General features: G+C 35.8%; 3 protein-coding genes across 3 annotated transcripts; 1 reads left to right on the top strand and 2 right to left on the bottom strand.

Moving 5' to 3' along the window:
* Window positions 1-13,798: 13,798 nt before the first annotated feature.
* N7511_009752 (mitochondrial distribution and morphology protein) lies at window positions 13,799-15,496 on the bottom strand (the record flags this gene model as incomplete). The annotated part of the gene is made up of 3 exons (XM_057132129.1): window positions 13,799-13,930; window positions 13,983-15,184; window positions 15,241-15,496. The coding sequence occupies 3 exons, from the start codon at window positions 15,494-15,496 to the stop codon at window positions 13,799-13,801; spliced, it is 1,590 nt and encodes a 529-aa protein (XP_056980117.1).
* Window positions 15,497-16,191: 695 nt separating this feature from the next.
* N7511_009753 (pre-rRNA-processing protein PNO1) lies at window positions 16,192-17,051 on the top strand (the record flags this gene model as incomplete). The annotated part of the gene is made up of 3 exons (XM_057132130.1): window positions 16,192-16,258; window positions 16,309-16,943; window positions 16,995-17,051. 3 exons carry the CDS (start codon window positions 16,192-16,194, stop codon window positions 17,049-17,051), a joined length of 759 nt encoding a protein of 252 aa, XP_056980118.1.
* Window positions 17,052-17,276: 225 nt separating this feature from the next.
* On the bottom strand, window positions 17,277-18,119 carry prs3 (proteasome core particle subunit beta 6; the record flags this gene model as incomplete). Its single annotated transcript, XM_057132131.1, has 2 exons — window positions 17,277-17,964; window positions 18,022-18,119. The coding sequence occupies 2 exons, from the start codon at window positions 18,117-18,119 to the stop codon at window positions 17,277-17,279; spliced, it is 786 nt and encodes a 261-aa protein (XP_056980119.1).
* Window positions 18,120-18,368: the final 249 nt, after the last annotated feature.

An 18,368-nucleotide genomic window follows, 5' to 3' on the forward strand; every position in this document is an offset into this window, starting at 1 on the left:
ATACCCTGTTCTCCTATTAGAGGTAGTCCTAGTTATTTAATAAAACCTTCTTAGGGCTAAAGCGATTTCTCGCTTAAGATTTTATAAATTTCCCTACAGTCTTCTTTCTATATAGCCTATAAATATTAAAGTATATTAAGAATTAAAGTCTTTATTTATTGGTTAATTTAATACACCTTATATAGCTACTAGATACTATCTCAATTAGGTCTAAGATCTCTCAGACCTTCTTCCTATATCAATTACCTTTTACAAAGTACTCAAAGCTTTCATCTTAAATATTCCTGTATAAGCTTTATCTTATTTCAGCTAGGTAGGTACAGGGGCTATTATATAACGTCTATTATTTAGATTATAATTACCTCCTATCTCTCTTTTTCTCATAACGTACTAGGAGAGCTTAGTCAGGTTTATTCTGAACCTAAAGGTTACTTCCTATAACTACCATTATTTGGTCGTACTCTTTTACTATATTAAATAGCGTACTCCATAGGGTTATTCTTGACTTATATAGCTGTTTAGCGTAGTCCTATTAGTAACTAGAATGGGGCAGTCCTAATACTCTTACTAGATAAATATTACTTTATCTTACTAAACTAATATCCTAGGGGTATAAAAGGGTAACTAATCTTCTTCTTCTAATACGGTTAGGACTTTATAGTATATTTCCTCTGTAAGTATAAAGCCAGGTCCTATTCTATAATAGCTATAATCTCAAGTTCGAGTTTCGTCATACCGAATCCTCCTCTAGTATGATTTATAATTTTTAAATTATTCCGCCGCAATTTTAAGTAAAGTTTAGCCTTCTTCTTAAGATAAAGGGCTTAGGTAGAATATTCCGTTACCATCGACTTTTTAAAAGATCCTATATTTTAGTAGAATTTAGCATATCGTAGAGATAGAGTGAGTTCTACGTATAGTAGTAATAAACTAAATTATTTATAAGTCTGATATATATCGGCGGACCTATAAAGAAAGTAAATCAGTAGAGCGTTAGGTCGTAAATAGCTCAGCCATTTCCCTATTTCCTATAATAATTAGATGCCTCTAATAGGTAAAGAAAAGAATATCTATAATCGATATCTATTATTAGGCATAAGAGTGGAGAGATAGAATCTAATAGATGCTGGTTGACTTCGTCCCTATTAACCGATAGTAGAGGACAAATAGCTAGGTCGTATGCCAGGTTCCCTGGGCTCCTTATTAGAACTAGTATAGTTTAATAGGGAGTTAGAGGTGGTATGTATAATTCAAGAGGGAGACTATACAAACGGTACATGGTAGCTATACGTTACGTATAGCCTAACGGAGTGCGCTACTTAATAAAGTGGAAGAGCTAACTACCTAGCGGTAGTTATAGTACTCTTTTAGTTCGGTGTATAACCTACTAAACTCTCCTAGTATAACAGCCCTAGTATTCCTAGTTAGGAGATAACTATAGTATAATGGTTATTTACCAGGGTATATTATGAAGTATCAATTAAGTGGTAAAGAGAGGTAGGCTTAGGGGTATTAAAAATAAGTCTTTACTTGAACTAAGTGGGCTTTATTATATTAACAATACTTAAATTAATTTACTTATACTTACACTTATAAATCCATTTTTTTCATTTTAAATATTTTCTAGAGTTCTCTTTTATATGTAGCAATCTAGACTAATTAGTTATAAGGAGGATATATAACCTTTTATCTAAAAGATTGGATTATTTAAATATATTGGCCTTATACCCTGGTAAAATAATTTATAATATTTTACTACTATGGTAAGAGGACAATAAGAATCTATGAAAAGTGGCGGTCGATATATAATTTATGTCAATTATATTCTAGAATACTCCTATATATATCCTTTCCCATACGATATTTTAATACTAAGCGGCTAGTATTACTTACTTATATAGCTAACCTGACAATAGTATAAGACTACACTAGTTTGAAAGTTATTTAATAGGTAAGCGAGATAGTATCCTAGTAATGCGTTTATAGCAATAAAGTATATATATCATAAAATGAACCTCAACATTAATTCTAGGAATTAGCGTAGGCTTACTATTTATCCCCTAGGTCTATATAACCACGATATATAAATATATTGTCTAAATAAGTATAACGTTATTCGAGGGACTGTTCTAGTCCCTATTATCGAGTAAAGAGTCTCAGATACTTGGCTTAATATATGTCTAGTACCGAGTCCTAAGCGCTCTAGTTAGTAGTGGTCCTAATAAAGGAGTAAGTAATATACTAGTATTCTTAAAAATAATAAAATGTATAGACTTTTCTCTTAACCTAATACATTCCAAGTAATATGAAGGTTCTCTAGTAGGTTAAAAAAATTCCCTAACTTTATAATAAGCACGATACTTCTATATTTCTCTATATTACTAATATTTTTTTTAATTAATATAAAGGGATTAAAATTGATTACATTAATATCTTTAAAGAGTTAAGTTAAATAACTTTAAATGGTAGGGTAGTTATTAAAGCTTAACCTTATGGGATATTATACTTTCTATTTATATTTTTCAGATATCGATCTACCTACCCGGTAGTAATTTATATTATCTTTTAACAAGGGCGTTTAACTATATGACGGAAGGGAACGCTACTTTAGGAACTAGGCTTATATATATATATATATATACGTAAGCCCTACTACTAGTAGCTAGCCTATCCGTAGTAGATAGATAGTTAGAGTTAGGTGTCCCTATAGGATCTTCTCTCTATAGATAGATAGGTTAATATTAACAAGAATCAAGTTACTAAAGTCTAGTAATTTTATATGATAATAATAACTCCTCCCACGCTAATAGTAATAATATATTGCTTGAGAGATAATAAGCTAATTAGTATCTAGCGATTAGCTAAAGATCTTGAAAGATAGTATTTCTACGGCTCAACTAAATCTTAGATCTACTATAGACCTATTAAACTATTTACAGATGGCGTATAACTAATTTTATAATATTACTACCTGTTTAAATCTTATACTTTAATTACTCCTCACCTTTGCCCTTTACACTAAATAGAAACAATATTTCTATATAGTGTATAAACTAACTATAAAGGCTTACGGCTACTCAGAGCTACTATAAGCATTCTATCCTAAAAAAGTATAATATATATAATCGATTAATAATTATTTTTTTGGAATATAAGTACGTTATTGATAAAAAAGCTTTTAGTTTAAAGTAAAGTATTAATATCGAATATACGAAGCCTACGTAAAGCTATAATTAAGTATAATATTTGACTATACTATAAAAAGATATTAGTTAATAAGATAGATAAATTAATAATTGTATTATATATAAGGTAAGTGATATTAAACCCTTAAAATATAAGCTTTTATATTTTATATTAAGAAGTAAATATAAGAATAATCAAAATATAGTAACTTTTTATCACTCTTATCATATCCTTTGATATACCTTAACTAATATGGATCTAAGTAGTTGATTCTTCATTGTGAGTAGATATGCCTCCGCCATTCTAAATAGCATTAAAACTAACTATAGGCTACAGTATATATATACATAACTTAGATATTTAACTCTTTTAAAATTTTATTAATAAAAGCTCCTTATATTAAGATAGTTCTTAAGTTACTATCGTGAATCGATTAGCTAACGCAAAGTCCTTTAAAGTAATATAAGAAAAATCTCTATATTCTAATAATAAGGATTCAGTACTAGGGCTTTGTATACCTTGTTTATATGTTATAAGCTACTGAATAGTGAATAGTAGATAGTTTTCCTATAAAGTAACTAGAATAAGTATTTAATATATATATATATACCTCGCGATTTATTCAAGCACCGAGATATATTCAGTTATAAGGAGGCATTAATCATTCTAGTTAAAGCAAATACCGTATTATACTATTAATTCTTATAAATAGAGAATCTAGTTTAATTATAGTAATTTGTTACTCATAATAGAAAGATCTATGAAAGTATATAATCATATCCTAAAGCTTAAGATATAGAAGTACTAGTTAATTGTTCCTTCTTAACAATTCTAGATTATCCTTATAATCGACCTATAATCCCCCCCATAGACTTTACATAAACGCTCAGTAGATATCTGATCTCCATTAAAAGGTAAGAAGTGGGCCTACCTACAGTCTAAAGCCCTACTACCATTTATACCTATAAAAATAGCCCCCTATAAATCTAGAATAAATGTACTTTCGAAAAATTAATTAAGAGGGACGAGTCTACTAAAGCCCCCTACTGTATGAAAAAGGTTAATACTTATTGGAATATATTATAACGACTTAAATTTATTACTTAATTTATATACTGTCGGACGAGTATTTAGAATAATAAAATTAGATTTTAAGAGTACTTGCTCCTAAAGACTTTATTAAAATAAAGATAAACGAAAAGGACATCTTCTAGATACTTTATTTAGGCTTTAATTTAGTAAGGAGGTCGAATAAACTTAATCCTTATAGAATAGATATTAAACTTATATATAGTCTATAAGGGGATAGATAGATATACGGAAAATCCGAATATTTTTAAGTGACATATCCTGTATCCTTTTCTATCCCTATATTACCTTTTTAGAAAGATAAAGAGACAGCTAGAAGGGTTAATTTGAAACCTATAGAGTATATATCAGGGATTAGTCCCTTAACCTACCTAATTTAAACCTTCCTAAGTTTAATATAGATTTCATTTATAGTATTAATAAATAAGCTAAGGCTTACCTTAAGTAGCGTTATATTTTAGTAGGATAATCAAATATCCTCTTCTAGAATAGTCATAATAGACCTTCTTATAACCGTAAATATTACTATAAGATATACATCCTATACATAGTAAGTATGTTTATACCCTCGATATTGCGCGCATATTACTTTAATTAATAGCCCTTTCCTTCATAATATCTCTCTAGGTTAACCTCTAATCGAATATTAGTTTAATAGCCCCATAATTAATTAGAGGTTATTTAAATGGACAATAGTCTACTATAATTAGACTATAGTATGTTATAAACCCCTAATCTTAACCTTAATTCTAATGTATAAAAAAAACTATGAATAGACTTAAATAGTTAATAGCTATAATAGCTATCTAATGTTCGAGCCTAACAAGCTTTATAACGTCTATAATATCACTATAACCTATATATCTCCGTAAATATCGTTTTTTTATAGTATTTCAAGGTTTATAATTTTATAGTATATAAATAAATCTATCTATAGTCGATTATTATTAGAACTATTCCCTCCTATTTACGAATATGAGTACTATAAATGGGTATATAAGAAGAGCGATAGAGTACACTGCCTAATGTAGTAGGGCAAGGTAACAATTTAACGGTAATTCTAGTGATCTTTTAGCTTAGTATATAGCATAATATACTTTCCTAATAGGTCCTAATAATGCGCTACCGGTCATAAACCTCTATTTTTATTTAGTTTAGGACAGTATAATCCATATTAAACAAAACAATAACTACCGACCTATAAGGCATTGGAACTACTAGATACTTAAATCTATATATAATCAGATTTTTTTTCTACCTCCTAACCCCTATCCAATAACCATAATAGATTTAGTTTATAAGTACTAGCGAGTAGGCTTCTTTTGCCGCGTATAGAAGATAAAACAATAGTTAGAAGAGAGGGAAAAACGTTAGAACTATAGCGTATCTAATATATAAATAAGGTTCTGATATACTAATAAAATAAGTACTTAATACGATTGATCCTATTATATCCTAGGTTAAGTGCTCTGAAGATACCACTTTATAAAGTAGATATCTTCTACTACAGGACCTATCATTATATGGACCTCAGCCATAATAAAATATGAAGAATAGGTCAATTTAGCGTAGCTACTAGATAGGGTAAACTATGCTCTAGTAACTGTATAGCTACGTATTATTAAAAGGAGGGTATTTAACTATTCGGCGAAAACGTGCCCCTATACTTAATATGAGACTTATGTCTTAATGTGCCTTAGGGCCTTACTATAATACTTAGATTCTATGATTTAAGGTTATCAGAGAACTATATATTATACTAAATTATTAGAACTAACCTTTAACATTCTCATTATAGGCCTTATTAACTTGATATACTGTCTAGTAAGTTCTATGTATACAGACTACCCTAGGTCCTATATACAAGACATATTATATAAGGATAGTAATTAAGTCATAGCTATCACGTTCAATCTTGGTATTAGTATTTAATCGCCTTATTATAACGTTGTCATAATTATATACACTTCTATTAGATACTATCTCGGTTACGTATTTAAAACTGGAGAATAGTATAGTACTATATAGATCCTACGTTCACTTCGGATAATTTCATAGTATTTTAGCTTAAAGAATTATATTTAAATTTAGTAGGCTTTTCGCTTATGAAGTAGGCTAAGGCACTAGATAAAGAAATTATAAATAAGTCATAGTATTAACTAAGTACCTTGGCTTTTTATTTCGCCCCTTATAAGTAGATAGTTTACTAAGTAATATAAGGATAATACGATAATACATTAAAATACTAATTTATCTTCTACTTTATTTTAGTTCGCGTAAGTAACTTATAGGTGAGTACTAACGTAACAGACCCCCAAGCTGCGTAGACCCCCAAGCTGCGCACCCCACCTAACTTGATTATTTTAAATGGATTTTTCTTAACCAAAACGCCATTAAATTGAATAAACTAAACGCGAGATCTAGTGGGATATGACCTCCTATTATGACCCTAAATTCCATATTCGGAACATCTTGGTACTGCCCTCGTACGTGACTGAGAAAGGGCTAAACCCTGATTTACCTTATTAGATCCTTACGGTAAATCAGGTTGTACTAGCTGCGATATTAAGGTTAATGCCTCTCTAACTATAAGGCCTTCCTCGCGATATATTTGCCTTATAGATCTAGCATTTTTGCGCCTTTTTTTCTCGTTTTTAGCGCGTAAATCGCTTACTTCTTTCTCGAGAATAGTAGCTAATTGCATTGTGATTTGATAGGCTTTTAAACCCTGATTTATCGCTGAATTTAATGGACTCGGTAGACTTTTTAAGCGCTACTTTAATAAGGCTTTTATCGAGGAAGCTTGTTTTTATAATTGAATATAATTGGAGGGCGTTTTTGGCTCCTACTCGCTACCCCGGCTAGAGGGGGGGGGGGGGTCGGCGTACGCGTGAGAATATTGACTTTCGAGAGTACCCGAGATAGGTTAAAAGGGAGTTAACCGGCGGCGGAGAAGCTATTTTTAATATTTTCCGATTTAAATGCCTTAATTCGCGCGGCTTAGTAGGCATCGAGGAAATCAAGTTTATCAATATAACTGATTTTAGCCCGTATTTTCGATACGATAATCCGACCGTACGCGGCTTTTAACACCGTAAAATAGCTAATATCGAGAGGCTATAAAAGATAAGATAAATACGGAGGTATATAAACTACGATAATATTATTCTCCTCGTAAATTTTGTTAAATTGTAGTGTTAAATGACTGCCGTAGCTATTAAGTATTAAGAGTCTATACTTCCCCTTCGTACGAGAAGTAGTAGACGGAATAAAGAGCTTTTTAAGCTATCGAAGTCTAATTTAATTAGAGGTCTATCTATTAGGACTTATCTCGATCCTCTAGTTATTTAGAAGGTTATCGAACTAAGATTCGATAAAAACTTTGCCTTTAAAAATCACGTATAGAGGAAGCGCCTACCCCGTTAAACTTATACACTCGATTGTAGTTACCTACGCGCGATTTCTAGGTTATAAAAGTGATCGCCGACCGTATAATTCCTTTCTCGTTATAACCTTTATAGTCGAGATTATACCTATTATAAATCCCGTCTCGTTAAAGTTATAGATATCGTTAAAATCAATCCTATATATTAGGATTATTTTTTAAACGAGAGAAAACCACTTAGATAACAGCTTCGGGTCCTCGTATTTAGCTCGCCGATAATCGTAGCGTCTCGAGAATCGAGTAGATAGTAGGGAATACCGTTTAACGAATTTTTTAACCTAATTTTCGCCGACCGTAGGTAGGGGTATAGATCCACGCGCCGCTAGTAGTATATCTACTATTTCTCGTATAGTTGACGGGCGGGGAGCTACTCCACGAGAATCTATAGAGATAATCCATTTTTAAAGCGATTCCTCTTCAATTTCAGTCAATTTCAGCTTTTCTGCGCGAGATATCGCGTGGTTTTGAACCCTATGAAGGCGGTTACGGAGGGTCGATTTAGGTACGTTAAAACAGCGCGCTGCTCCACGTACAGAGGAAAAATCTTGCTTTCGAATAGCTTCAATTGTTAATGAAAGCCTACCCTCTTGCTCAGTACGATTTTGAGAGGATTGAGTACGAATTGGTGGCATGGTGGGTGGTTAAAGAGAAGAGGTTTGATTAATCGACGCGTTTTTGGGTGGGGTGCGCAGCTTGGGGGTCTGCGCAGCTTGGGGGTCTGTTACGTTACCTAATTTGTGCAAAAAGTTACGATTCAGGTAGGGGGAATAGTGACGACCATAGAATGTACAATTTAGATAATCTTCAATGAATTATCGAGTTAATTAAGTCTGAGGATTCTCATTTGTGTGAGAATCCTCTTGCATACTATAGATCTCTGCCTCAGGCTGGTCCTAATTTGATTCATCAGATGATGATGAATCGTGGTAGCTAGCCATCATGGCTCATTCATGGCATAAGCCAGGACTGCAAGACGTAATTCTGAATAATTTGAAGTATTTAGTTAAGATAATATTTTATGGTTTATATCTTGGTAACACTAACTATAAATTATTAGTTTCTCTAGATATATATCTAAAGTAATTACGAAGAATGTATAAACTTAACTCGGTTGTATCATAGCTATAACAAAATGATTGAGAGGGGGAGGGGTATAGAGAGAAACATAAGCTCTCATCTTATCCCATATATATAGGATTGTGAAAGTTAGTCTATTTACTACCTAAGATTGATTCCTTTATATCCAAATAATATCTATAGCTTTGTCGTAAGAGATTAAGCCCTCATATAAAAACGTCGCGCTATATCAGAAATTATAATTATTGGCTTATAGTCAGCTACTATAATGATATATTATCTAATAATCGGACTAGGTATAGCTGATGGGGCGAGATTTCTTTTTTAAATAAGCAGGTTGATTAGTATTAATAAATATCTAGCCTAGATAAACTTAATTTTATGTTCTAATATTCTTCTTCTACTATATAGACTGAAACAGATAATTCGCGACAGGATTTCAGTCGAGTAGATAGGTTGATGCTAGTAGAGAACCCTAATAAGAGGCTGGGTAAGACCATAGGAAAGGGAAAATATAGGGGTAGTCCAAAGTGAAGAATATATCCATTCTACTCACTATATGTAGCTCTCTAGGGCTCTTTTATATATCACTAAGGCCACCTTATCCGTCAATCGCTATTTTTTATAGTAGGTAATTTCCCCACTGTACGACGTAATATTTGTTTAGGTACAAACTTAATAACTTAAAGTAGCGTCACTTTCTAGTCGAATAGTTAAATGTCCTCTTTTTAATAGTATTTTTAATTTAATATATATTTCTACGATTTAATAAGTAATAAAAACTAACGATAAGAGATTATCTATATTTTACTATTAGGGATAGGGTAATATATATATTTTAGGGGTATTAATTCACTATTAATCTTGTGAAAGATATAATAACCTTTCATGCTTATAGTTTACTTTATACTTTATCAAGCACAAGATAAACAGTATAGATAACGAGTTCGGAAATAGTCAATACCTTACTTAGTCTTTAGCGTTAGATCTTACTATAGTACGTTACGAAATAATCATTAATCGCTATATATGTATTCGAAAAAATTCAAGTTTGAGTAGTGACCATAAATATATCTATAGACTCTTATATTTTTGTAAATACTTCCAACTTTATATTATTTCCCTAGTTTTTTTCTTCTTTCTAAATATAGCATGAGTAATATTAAGAGAAGAAATGACTCGCCTACTATTTATGTTTAAAAACAGAGTAGTAGATATTGCGCTAAATTGTAATCGTTCAAAAAGAGTACACCCCCTTCTCAATTTATGTCGTACAAGGAGTAGGTAACCCTTAGAAAGTAAGTTATATATTAAAATATATCACTCATGTATTATGATAGCTTAGTATAAACTTATCATAACACATAAAAAGCTACTACTTGATAAGCGACGTACATCAAAAAGCTAAGTAAACAAGTAAGTAGTGCATTAGCTAAAAAAATCTAAATAGTTTAATATCATAGTGAGTAGGCTGGAAGTGTTCGTCCTTTTTCGCTAACATGAATTTCGTAGAAAGTGAAAATTATTCTAACAACGGCGATAAGCTAGTATATATATTCAAAAATACTATTTCCTTTATATAAAAATAACTAGACGGCTAAGTTCCACTACTTAGGGGGGATGCATTGGGTTAAGATATATAATCTTTCCTGAAAAGCTCCTTAATAATTTTCACTTTATATATGACTAAGAAGTATATTTAAACTTCGGTATTGATCGAATTTAAAGTTTTATTAAATTTTTCACATAATATCATCAATATCTAATACATAGTAAACTTTAGTTTCGAATGTTTACCAGCTATCTGAAACCCCTGAGGCTATATAGAACGTGATCAAAGCTTAGTTTAATAGTAAGTTAGTAAGAAATAGCGAAGATGTCATATATATCTACTATAATACCTTAAAAAACAATTGCTAATTAAAAATCTAACGTTAAAAGTCTCAAGTCCGAGAGTTCTTTCCGTTTTTAGTGCGATCCCTATGTCAAATAAATAGAAAATTATACAAAAATAAGACTATAAATACTTATTACTGTATAGTTTGATATAGAAAATCCGTATATCCTTCTAAATTATAAAATTTTAGGACACTATACGGGTCACTGGGTAAATATTTTAGCAAGTAATTTTATATAAGACTATTCAGATAAATAGTTAGGGTCAAACCCCCCACTATTAAGTCAGCGAAAGTGATAGTGTAGGAAGACTTTTACGACGGGATATATGTATAAGAAAATACTAGGGAGAATACACCTTACACTTGCACTTTAACTACCGCTGATTTAATTATGAGGATGGTTTATAAGAATAGGTGAAAGCCTATTTCTTTTTAAGAGAAACTAGTTTACGTAATTTAATTGAAATTATATTAAGAAAAAAAATTAATAACAATACAAAATAGGACAATAAAGTTAAACAATAGTATTCAGCTATAAGCTACTGAATTATTCCTATAAGTTTTACTAACGGGTATAACTATAGCTAGTAGTATATACACTATATTAAAATGGGACCGCGCTATAGTAGTCGAGCCGAGTAGATGGGTCAATACTAGTGATAGGAGTATAGGTTTAGCCTAATAAGAGGTCGGGTAGGACTATAGGAAGAGAGTATAAATAGGGGTAATCTAAACAGAAGAATACGTCTATCTATCTTACTCACTATACGCAGAGAGGTCTTAACTATATTATAAAGGCCTAAATTATCCGTAGATCGCTACTTTATATAACAGGCAATTCTACTACTATAGAATATAAATTGACCGATAGCAGTAATTTTTGATTCAAGAGTAAAATTGGCTTTCGCTTGAGAAGAACCTATTTAGTATATACAAGGTTCACTCTTTATTTATTAACCTCTATACGTTAACAACTTAATTTATTCTATTAAATATCTTTTAATACATAAGCATAGTATCTTGAGTAGCGTTACTTTTTGCTCGAATAGTTAAGCTTCCTCTTTTTAAAACTCTATACCTACAGGAGCTATTCGACGCTAAATTTTGACGAAATTTATAAGAATAATCTCATTATAAATTGTATATACTTCTATCTTTATCTTATACTTTATCGCCTCTATTATCTATTTTACATTGGCAAAATGCGCCGTAGTCAGTCTGTTAAGTTGATAATATGGGTTTAGAGATCGTATATTGATAAACTTAGGGATTTTAAATAGATACTATTGAGAATAGCTTTACTACTACTAGTTAAATATATCTTAATATGAATTGAGTACTTTTATTTTTAGTATCTACCTACGTTAATATACTCCATAAGCTAGCGATACCTTTAAAATATATTGTAGTGGGGGAATTGCTTACTGCATGAAGTAGCGGTCTATGGATGATTCAGCACTCATGATGTATTTAAGACCTCTCTACTCTACGTAGAACAAGACAGACACATTCTTCTCTTCAGACCATCCCTATGTGCTCTCCTTTCCTATAGCCCTACCTCTTGTTGGGTTTGCCTATGCTCCTACTGCTATTGTCGACCCGTCTGCTTTGACCAGACTGCCATCGCGCTATCCCATTTCAATATATAATTTGAAATAGGGCTTGCTTAATAAAATCCTTATTGGAATGGCGCTTTAAAATGTTTATAGATCTACTTTATCTTGCAATAAATAGGTATTCCCGAGAAAGAATTTAGCGATCTACGTACGTGCTACAAAAAAGGAATAATTAAAAAACCACTAGATCTATGTCAGAATTACCCTTAAATATACGTTCTGGCTAGTATTGCGCCAGCGAGTAGCCTTTCCCTCAATAAAAGTAGTAATCATTAAAACATTCATAATAAATATTATACGGCAACGTATTTATTTACTTGGCTAAATTGTACAATAGGATATATTAATGAATAAAATCGTAAAATTAGCATAGAGGAGTATAATTTGGAGAGTAAACAATACTATGACTTAGTGAAAAGGCCTTATATCATTTAACACTAAAAGTATTTTTCCTAAATTTATTCTTTTATTAGTCGGACTTGTAGAAAAACCTCCTAACATGGTTATCTATAGGCATATTATACAATAATATATATTAAGATGCTCTGAATATAAGAGAAGGCATATGATAAAATAAATATAGAGTTATAAGTCATCCTAGTATGGATAATTATACCCCGACTTTTATTTTCCTAAGTGTATCCCTTATTTTATATTGTTCTATTACACCCATAGTAAAGTCCGAGTTCTACTATGCCCCGCCGCTTAGTTAAATTTATTAATAACCCTATACTCTTCCTAAAAAATAAATTACAGCAGTTTATCCCTTATACTTTCGTCTAAAATGATCCTTCTATATGATAAATAATTTCCCTTAATAACTGTTTTCGAATTGGAATAGTTTTGCCATATTTAAAAACACGACCCACAAGGAGAGCTTAGTGAGTTGCACACCGAGCCAAAAAGGTAACTATGACTAGCTAACGGCAGCCATGCTCTCTCACCACATCAGGTAGCGCACTCTGTCAGGCTACATGTGACCTCGGCCACCGTGTAGCATTCCGCGCAGTTTCCTGTCAAACCATGCTGGTTCTGACACTTGCTCTTCTCAACGCCAGGGGCCCTGAGAGCGAATTGACGGTAGTTGATAAAACGCAAGAAAATTGATACCTAACTGACGTGGGGTCGATCACCCACCCGTATAGGGAAAAAATATTGCTCCTATTGAGCTTCTATCGGATTGGGGGCAGAATGAAGGGTATTTATTACCTACTATGAATGAATCGGAGAATAGAAGACCCGGTCATGTGTGTTTTTCAATAGAAAATAGGAGAAAACAACACCTATGCATATAAGGTAGGAGAGTGACAAGTATCTAACGTGAATTGCACTATGCTATGCGTACTAAAGACACAAAGCCACTTTCAAAAAGTAGAAAGTAGTTGATAGATAGGTATGTAGATTCCCTGGCTCCTACAAATGCAGACATAGTGATAATACAGAACCCCAAGAACGCCCATCAAATGAAATGACATATGTTGTTACAGTTAGGCAATGTTGCCAGCCATACCCATAAAAAGTGCCTGAGCAGCCAACTGAAGAGACCAAAATCCAACCTTCTTGAATCGTCGCTTTCGAGCTTGGTCGTCCACAACATCACGAGCAAACGCATCGTAAGTCTACAAGCCCATTAGTACTGAGATCACACGGATTGAAAGGGAAAGCACTCACCGCAGCTGAAAGGTCGTCCATCAGACTACTATCAAAGATAGTCCAGCTTCCATCAAAATCTCCAACGCGCTTGACTAGACGACAGTTGATCGGAATGAATGTCCGCTTCGAGTTGATATAAGCAACAATAGGCCGGATAAGGGCGTTGTTTATGTATGAAAGATCTCGAGTGAAAATAGGCACCACAGCCCGAACATTATTCAAATGCACACGCAAATCCATAACCAAGAAACGGCGGTCCTCATTTTCAGATTCATGAGTAGGACTTGACGACAGAGGCTCCGGATAACGGTTGGATATCACAGTTGCCTCTAATCGATCATAGAAATCAGCCATTACCTTGGCCAAGCTCTCATTGTTCTCCGCAGGGAACATAATATCGGCTACAATGTCCACAGTCCCCTCGTGAATCCAAGAAAAAGGTCCCTGAACACCACGATTGAGATGATCAACATTGAGTCCGTCGACGCGTATTCTGTTATGCTTCTTCCATGGGCTTGATTTGCCATCTCGCTCTGCTCCGTCATCCGACCTGGTGCCCGTAAAGCCATGGCTCTGGCGAGCGTGGATTGTGAACAAAGAGTTGTCATAGGACCCGGACATCATGTTGGCAGAAAGAAAGTCATAAAAGATCCATTGTTTCCGCAACTGCGGAAGATCACAAGAGAAGATGCTAACAGAGAATGGCCGGAAGTTGTCAGGCTGATAGATGGTAACAAGAAGGTCATCCATTTTGAATGAGTCAATTTCGAAGTCACCGGGATTATGCTCATGCCGGTAGGACTTGGGGTCCAAGTCCTCCTCCGGCCAGTAAACATGTCGGCGGTCAACAACACCCCGTATGCCTTTCACCTCGACGTCACGAAGTGGACCTTTACCATTAAGCCACTTGGTGAATGAGAGGGTCACATTGACAGTCTCAATTGACAAATCGAATTGGGTATAGTTCGTGTCCTCCTCCTCATCGGAGACGAGCTGCGGATCTTCGTGCCCGGTTTCACCTCGAGCAGCAGCAGCAGCAGCAGCAGTCTTCGACGAACCTTTACTGACATGACCTGTGCCTTGTCCCGGCCGCTTTGACACAAACACATTCTTGAATGTGATGACCCCATTTCTCCACTTGGGGACTATTGCAGATTCGAAGACAACTTTCACTCCAGAAGATTTGGTGAGATAATTGCCTACCCATCCTGCCAGAGTCTCTGTAGAAAACTCATTAGTGATCAAAACGAAAACTGACCAGTGAAAAATGACATACCCTGGGCAAAAACTGTGTTGATCGCCAGAATCAGAAGCGAGAAGAAAGTTGTAGTTCCTACAACAACCCAGACAATATGACCGAGTAGGACCCATGAAAAGAGCGCGGTCATCTCATCGAGACTGAAAGGACGCACACTTCGTATAGAAAACCACTTGAATCGTACTTTCAACCGTGACCAGAACCCAGTCGCTGCGGCCAGAAGCTCTTCCTTTGATGGTCGGTGTAAATGGGGCATATGAGAGAAACGATCCATCAGATGGCGATTGGATGTCGGCTGTTGAGGGTCTTGGTGTGTTTCCTTGATTGTAGATACATCCTTGCTATTATTGCTGACATTTTGAAGATCTTGTTGGTTCTGTCCTTGGGTATCTTTAGACAGCCTAGTACCACGCTGGGGGTGATTGGAAGTATGTATGCTGCGGTTCCAAACATACTGGGCGGCAAGTTTATGAGAGGGGATGATGCGTGCTGTAGTAGTTTCCACTGCAGTGGGAGTGGGTGAGATACCGAGGACGAAGCATCCACCGGAAGCAAATCTTTTCGTGATATGGGTTGTATTCCGTGGATGTGATGAGATTCGGGGGCGACTTGAAATGAAGTCGAAAAGTTTACTTGTAGAGGTCTCGGATATGCGATTTATTCGGATGCCAAGGAATGGATTTGCTGTTTCCCAGATGTGGGCGTACAGCCGGCGTCCCAGATTAGCAGACATATCTTGCCTTCACATCCTGGAATGAAATATGAAATCAAGGAACCTGAAAACCGAGCTCTCGCAAAAGAACCGAGAGACTTGTTGACGGGAAGGGAAGCTTGGAAGAGCCAAATGAAATCATTGCCCCGAGTTTGTTTGGTTTGCATCAAAAATTTCCACTCCGCCCACACTCATTTTTCCGGGAGGGGGACTGATAAATTTTGCGATAACAGCAAAAAAGTTGCTTCAGTCACACCATGTCGGCACCCACAGCCCTTCGCCAGCCTGAAGCTTCAGGTTTACAACCTGGAAATGTCTCTTATGGTTTGTGTTATTTAATCTCTGACGTTGCCTTCGTAGCTGACCTTCAATAGACCAGGGTGATGAGATCTTGATTGATGCACACGCTTCGACTGATGTGATCAACCCCGTGGTCGACTCTACCGATGATAATGAAATGCGCATCGACGAGGAAGGTCGCCCTGTCTTTACTCCTGCAAAGGACGTTGCCACTGCGTATCGCATCGAGACACGAAAGGTGCCTGTCCCTCCTCATCGGATGACACCACTCAAAGCGAACTGGACCAAGATTTGCCCTCCCATAGTGGAACACTTGAAGCTGCAAGTGCGAATGAACATCAAAAGCCGCGCAGTGGAATTGCGAACCTCGAAATTCACCAACGATGTGGGTGCTCTACAGAAGGGCGCAGATTTCGTGAAGGCCTTTGCTCTTGGCTTTGATATTGATGATGCGATTGCGCTTCTTCGACTGGACGATCTATACATTGAAACATTTGAAATCAAGGATGTCAAGACGCTCAACGGAGAGCATCTCGGCCGCGCTATTGGTCGTATTGCAGGCAAGGATGGAAAGACCAAATTTGCCATCGAAAACGCTAGTCGAACACGAGTGGTACTCGCCGATCAAAAGATCCACATCTTGGGCGGATTCAAGAACATCCATATCGCCCGAGAGGCAATCGTCAGCTTGATTTTGGGTAGCCCTCCGGTAAGTTATAAACGCACAAGTGCATTGATGGGAAATTCTAACATGTAACAGGGTAAGGTTTATGGCAATCTCCGAACCGTTGCCTCGCGCATGAAGGAACGATTCTGATATTATGAGGCATCTCATATCACTCGGCATGGTGTGGGCGTTATACAGGAGCATGAGGGTTTACGACTTTTTTTTCTCTTTTGAGAATCCATGATGTTAGACATGATGACATACAAAAATATGAGTCCCATCAAAATTTCTAGTCATTCCAATTATATTCGTGTTCAAGTAGTTAAAAAGCCCAAATACCTGATAGCAGGCCATGTGGTCATCATTTCTTGCACTCTAATCCTGCTTCAAAGGGTGGAACACCTCCTCAATCCCATCCCGGGTAATAATCAACATTTGCAAGCCATCACCGACCTCGATATGTCTCTCGACAGCACTTGTAAATGCGTCTCGTACAAGTTGCTTCACCGTATCCTTGGGAAGAGGCTCGGCCTTCTTAGGTTCCAGTGCATGTCCCTCTCCACTTCCAGGGATGTATTGGTTCTTGAAATTGACTTGGTTGTCCAGGAACGGCATGATCAAGCTCGATGCTGCGCCAGCAGCACGGCACTGCTCTCTCTCGTACGAGCCAACCGGGTCGTAACTGTACAACGCTCCCTTGCCCTCTTCGTCCAATCCGGCTAGGATGGCATGTACGTAGTAGGGGAAGAACCGCTTCTCGTAGAGAATTGTCGACAATCTTTGTGCACATGCTCCGACCGACATGGATTTGCCGTGTTGATACTTGTACATCTTCACCATCGTGTCTAGCCTTTCCTTGAGGGCATTACCGTCTGCGGCAAACCCGACGACAGAGAGTAGAATCTGAGCACCTTCACCGGTTTCGTCATCACCGCCAATCTTGAAAACCTTGGGAACCATGCGGGAATTGATATTGTATCCGGACGTGGAGCGAGTATCGCCGGCGAGAATGGCAAAGTCGGAGCCGGTGATGCCCAGGGTAGAACCGCCATTGTCAGTGTAACTAGAACATATAATATTAGTCAAAGTGCAAGTGAGGTCTGATAGACTGATTCCGTACGGGTAGAAGGAGTGTTGCTTGACAGGAGCAGTTGTTGGCTCAGAGAAGGAGAATCCGATGGTCTCACCACGAGACTGGTGACCCATAAACGACGTCATCTTGGTAGAGGGGGTGCTTGATCAAATGCGTATCACAAGAGTCTTTGAAACGAAAGGATAGAGAAGATATTGGGAAAGAATTTCACAGTTGAAGTAGTTCGTGGTAGGTTGGAAGCTGTCTGGGTGTCTGACGCGATGCGGTAGCTGCCTCCCGCTTATGTAAGGACCTCAAGCTCCCCCGGGCTAATGTCAAGTAGCTTATGGGTTCAACATCTCGTTACCAAATAAGCCAGTACGTATTCCGTTTGG

Source organism: Penicillium nucicola (genome assembly GCF_028828085.1).
Source record: "Penicillium nucicola strain IBT 29836 chromosome Unknown utg000010l, whole genome shotgun sequence".
NCBI lineage: Eukaryota > Fungi > Ascomycota > Eurotiomycetes > Eurotiales > Aspergillaceae > Penicillium > Penicillium nucicola.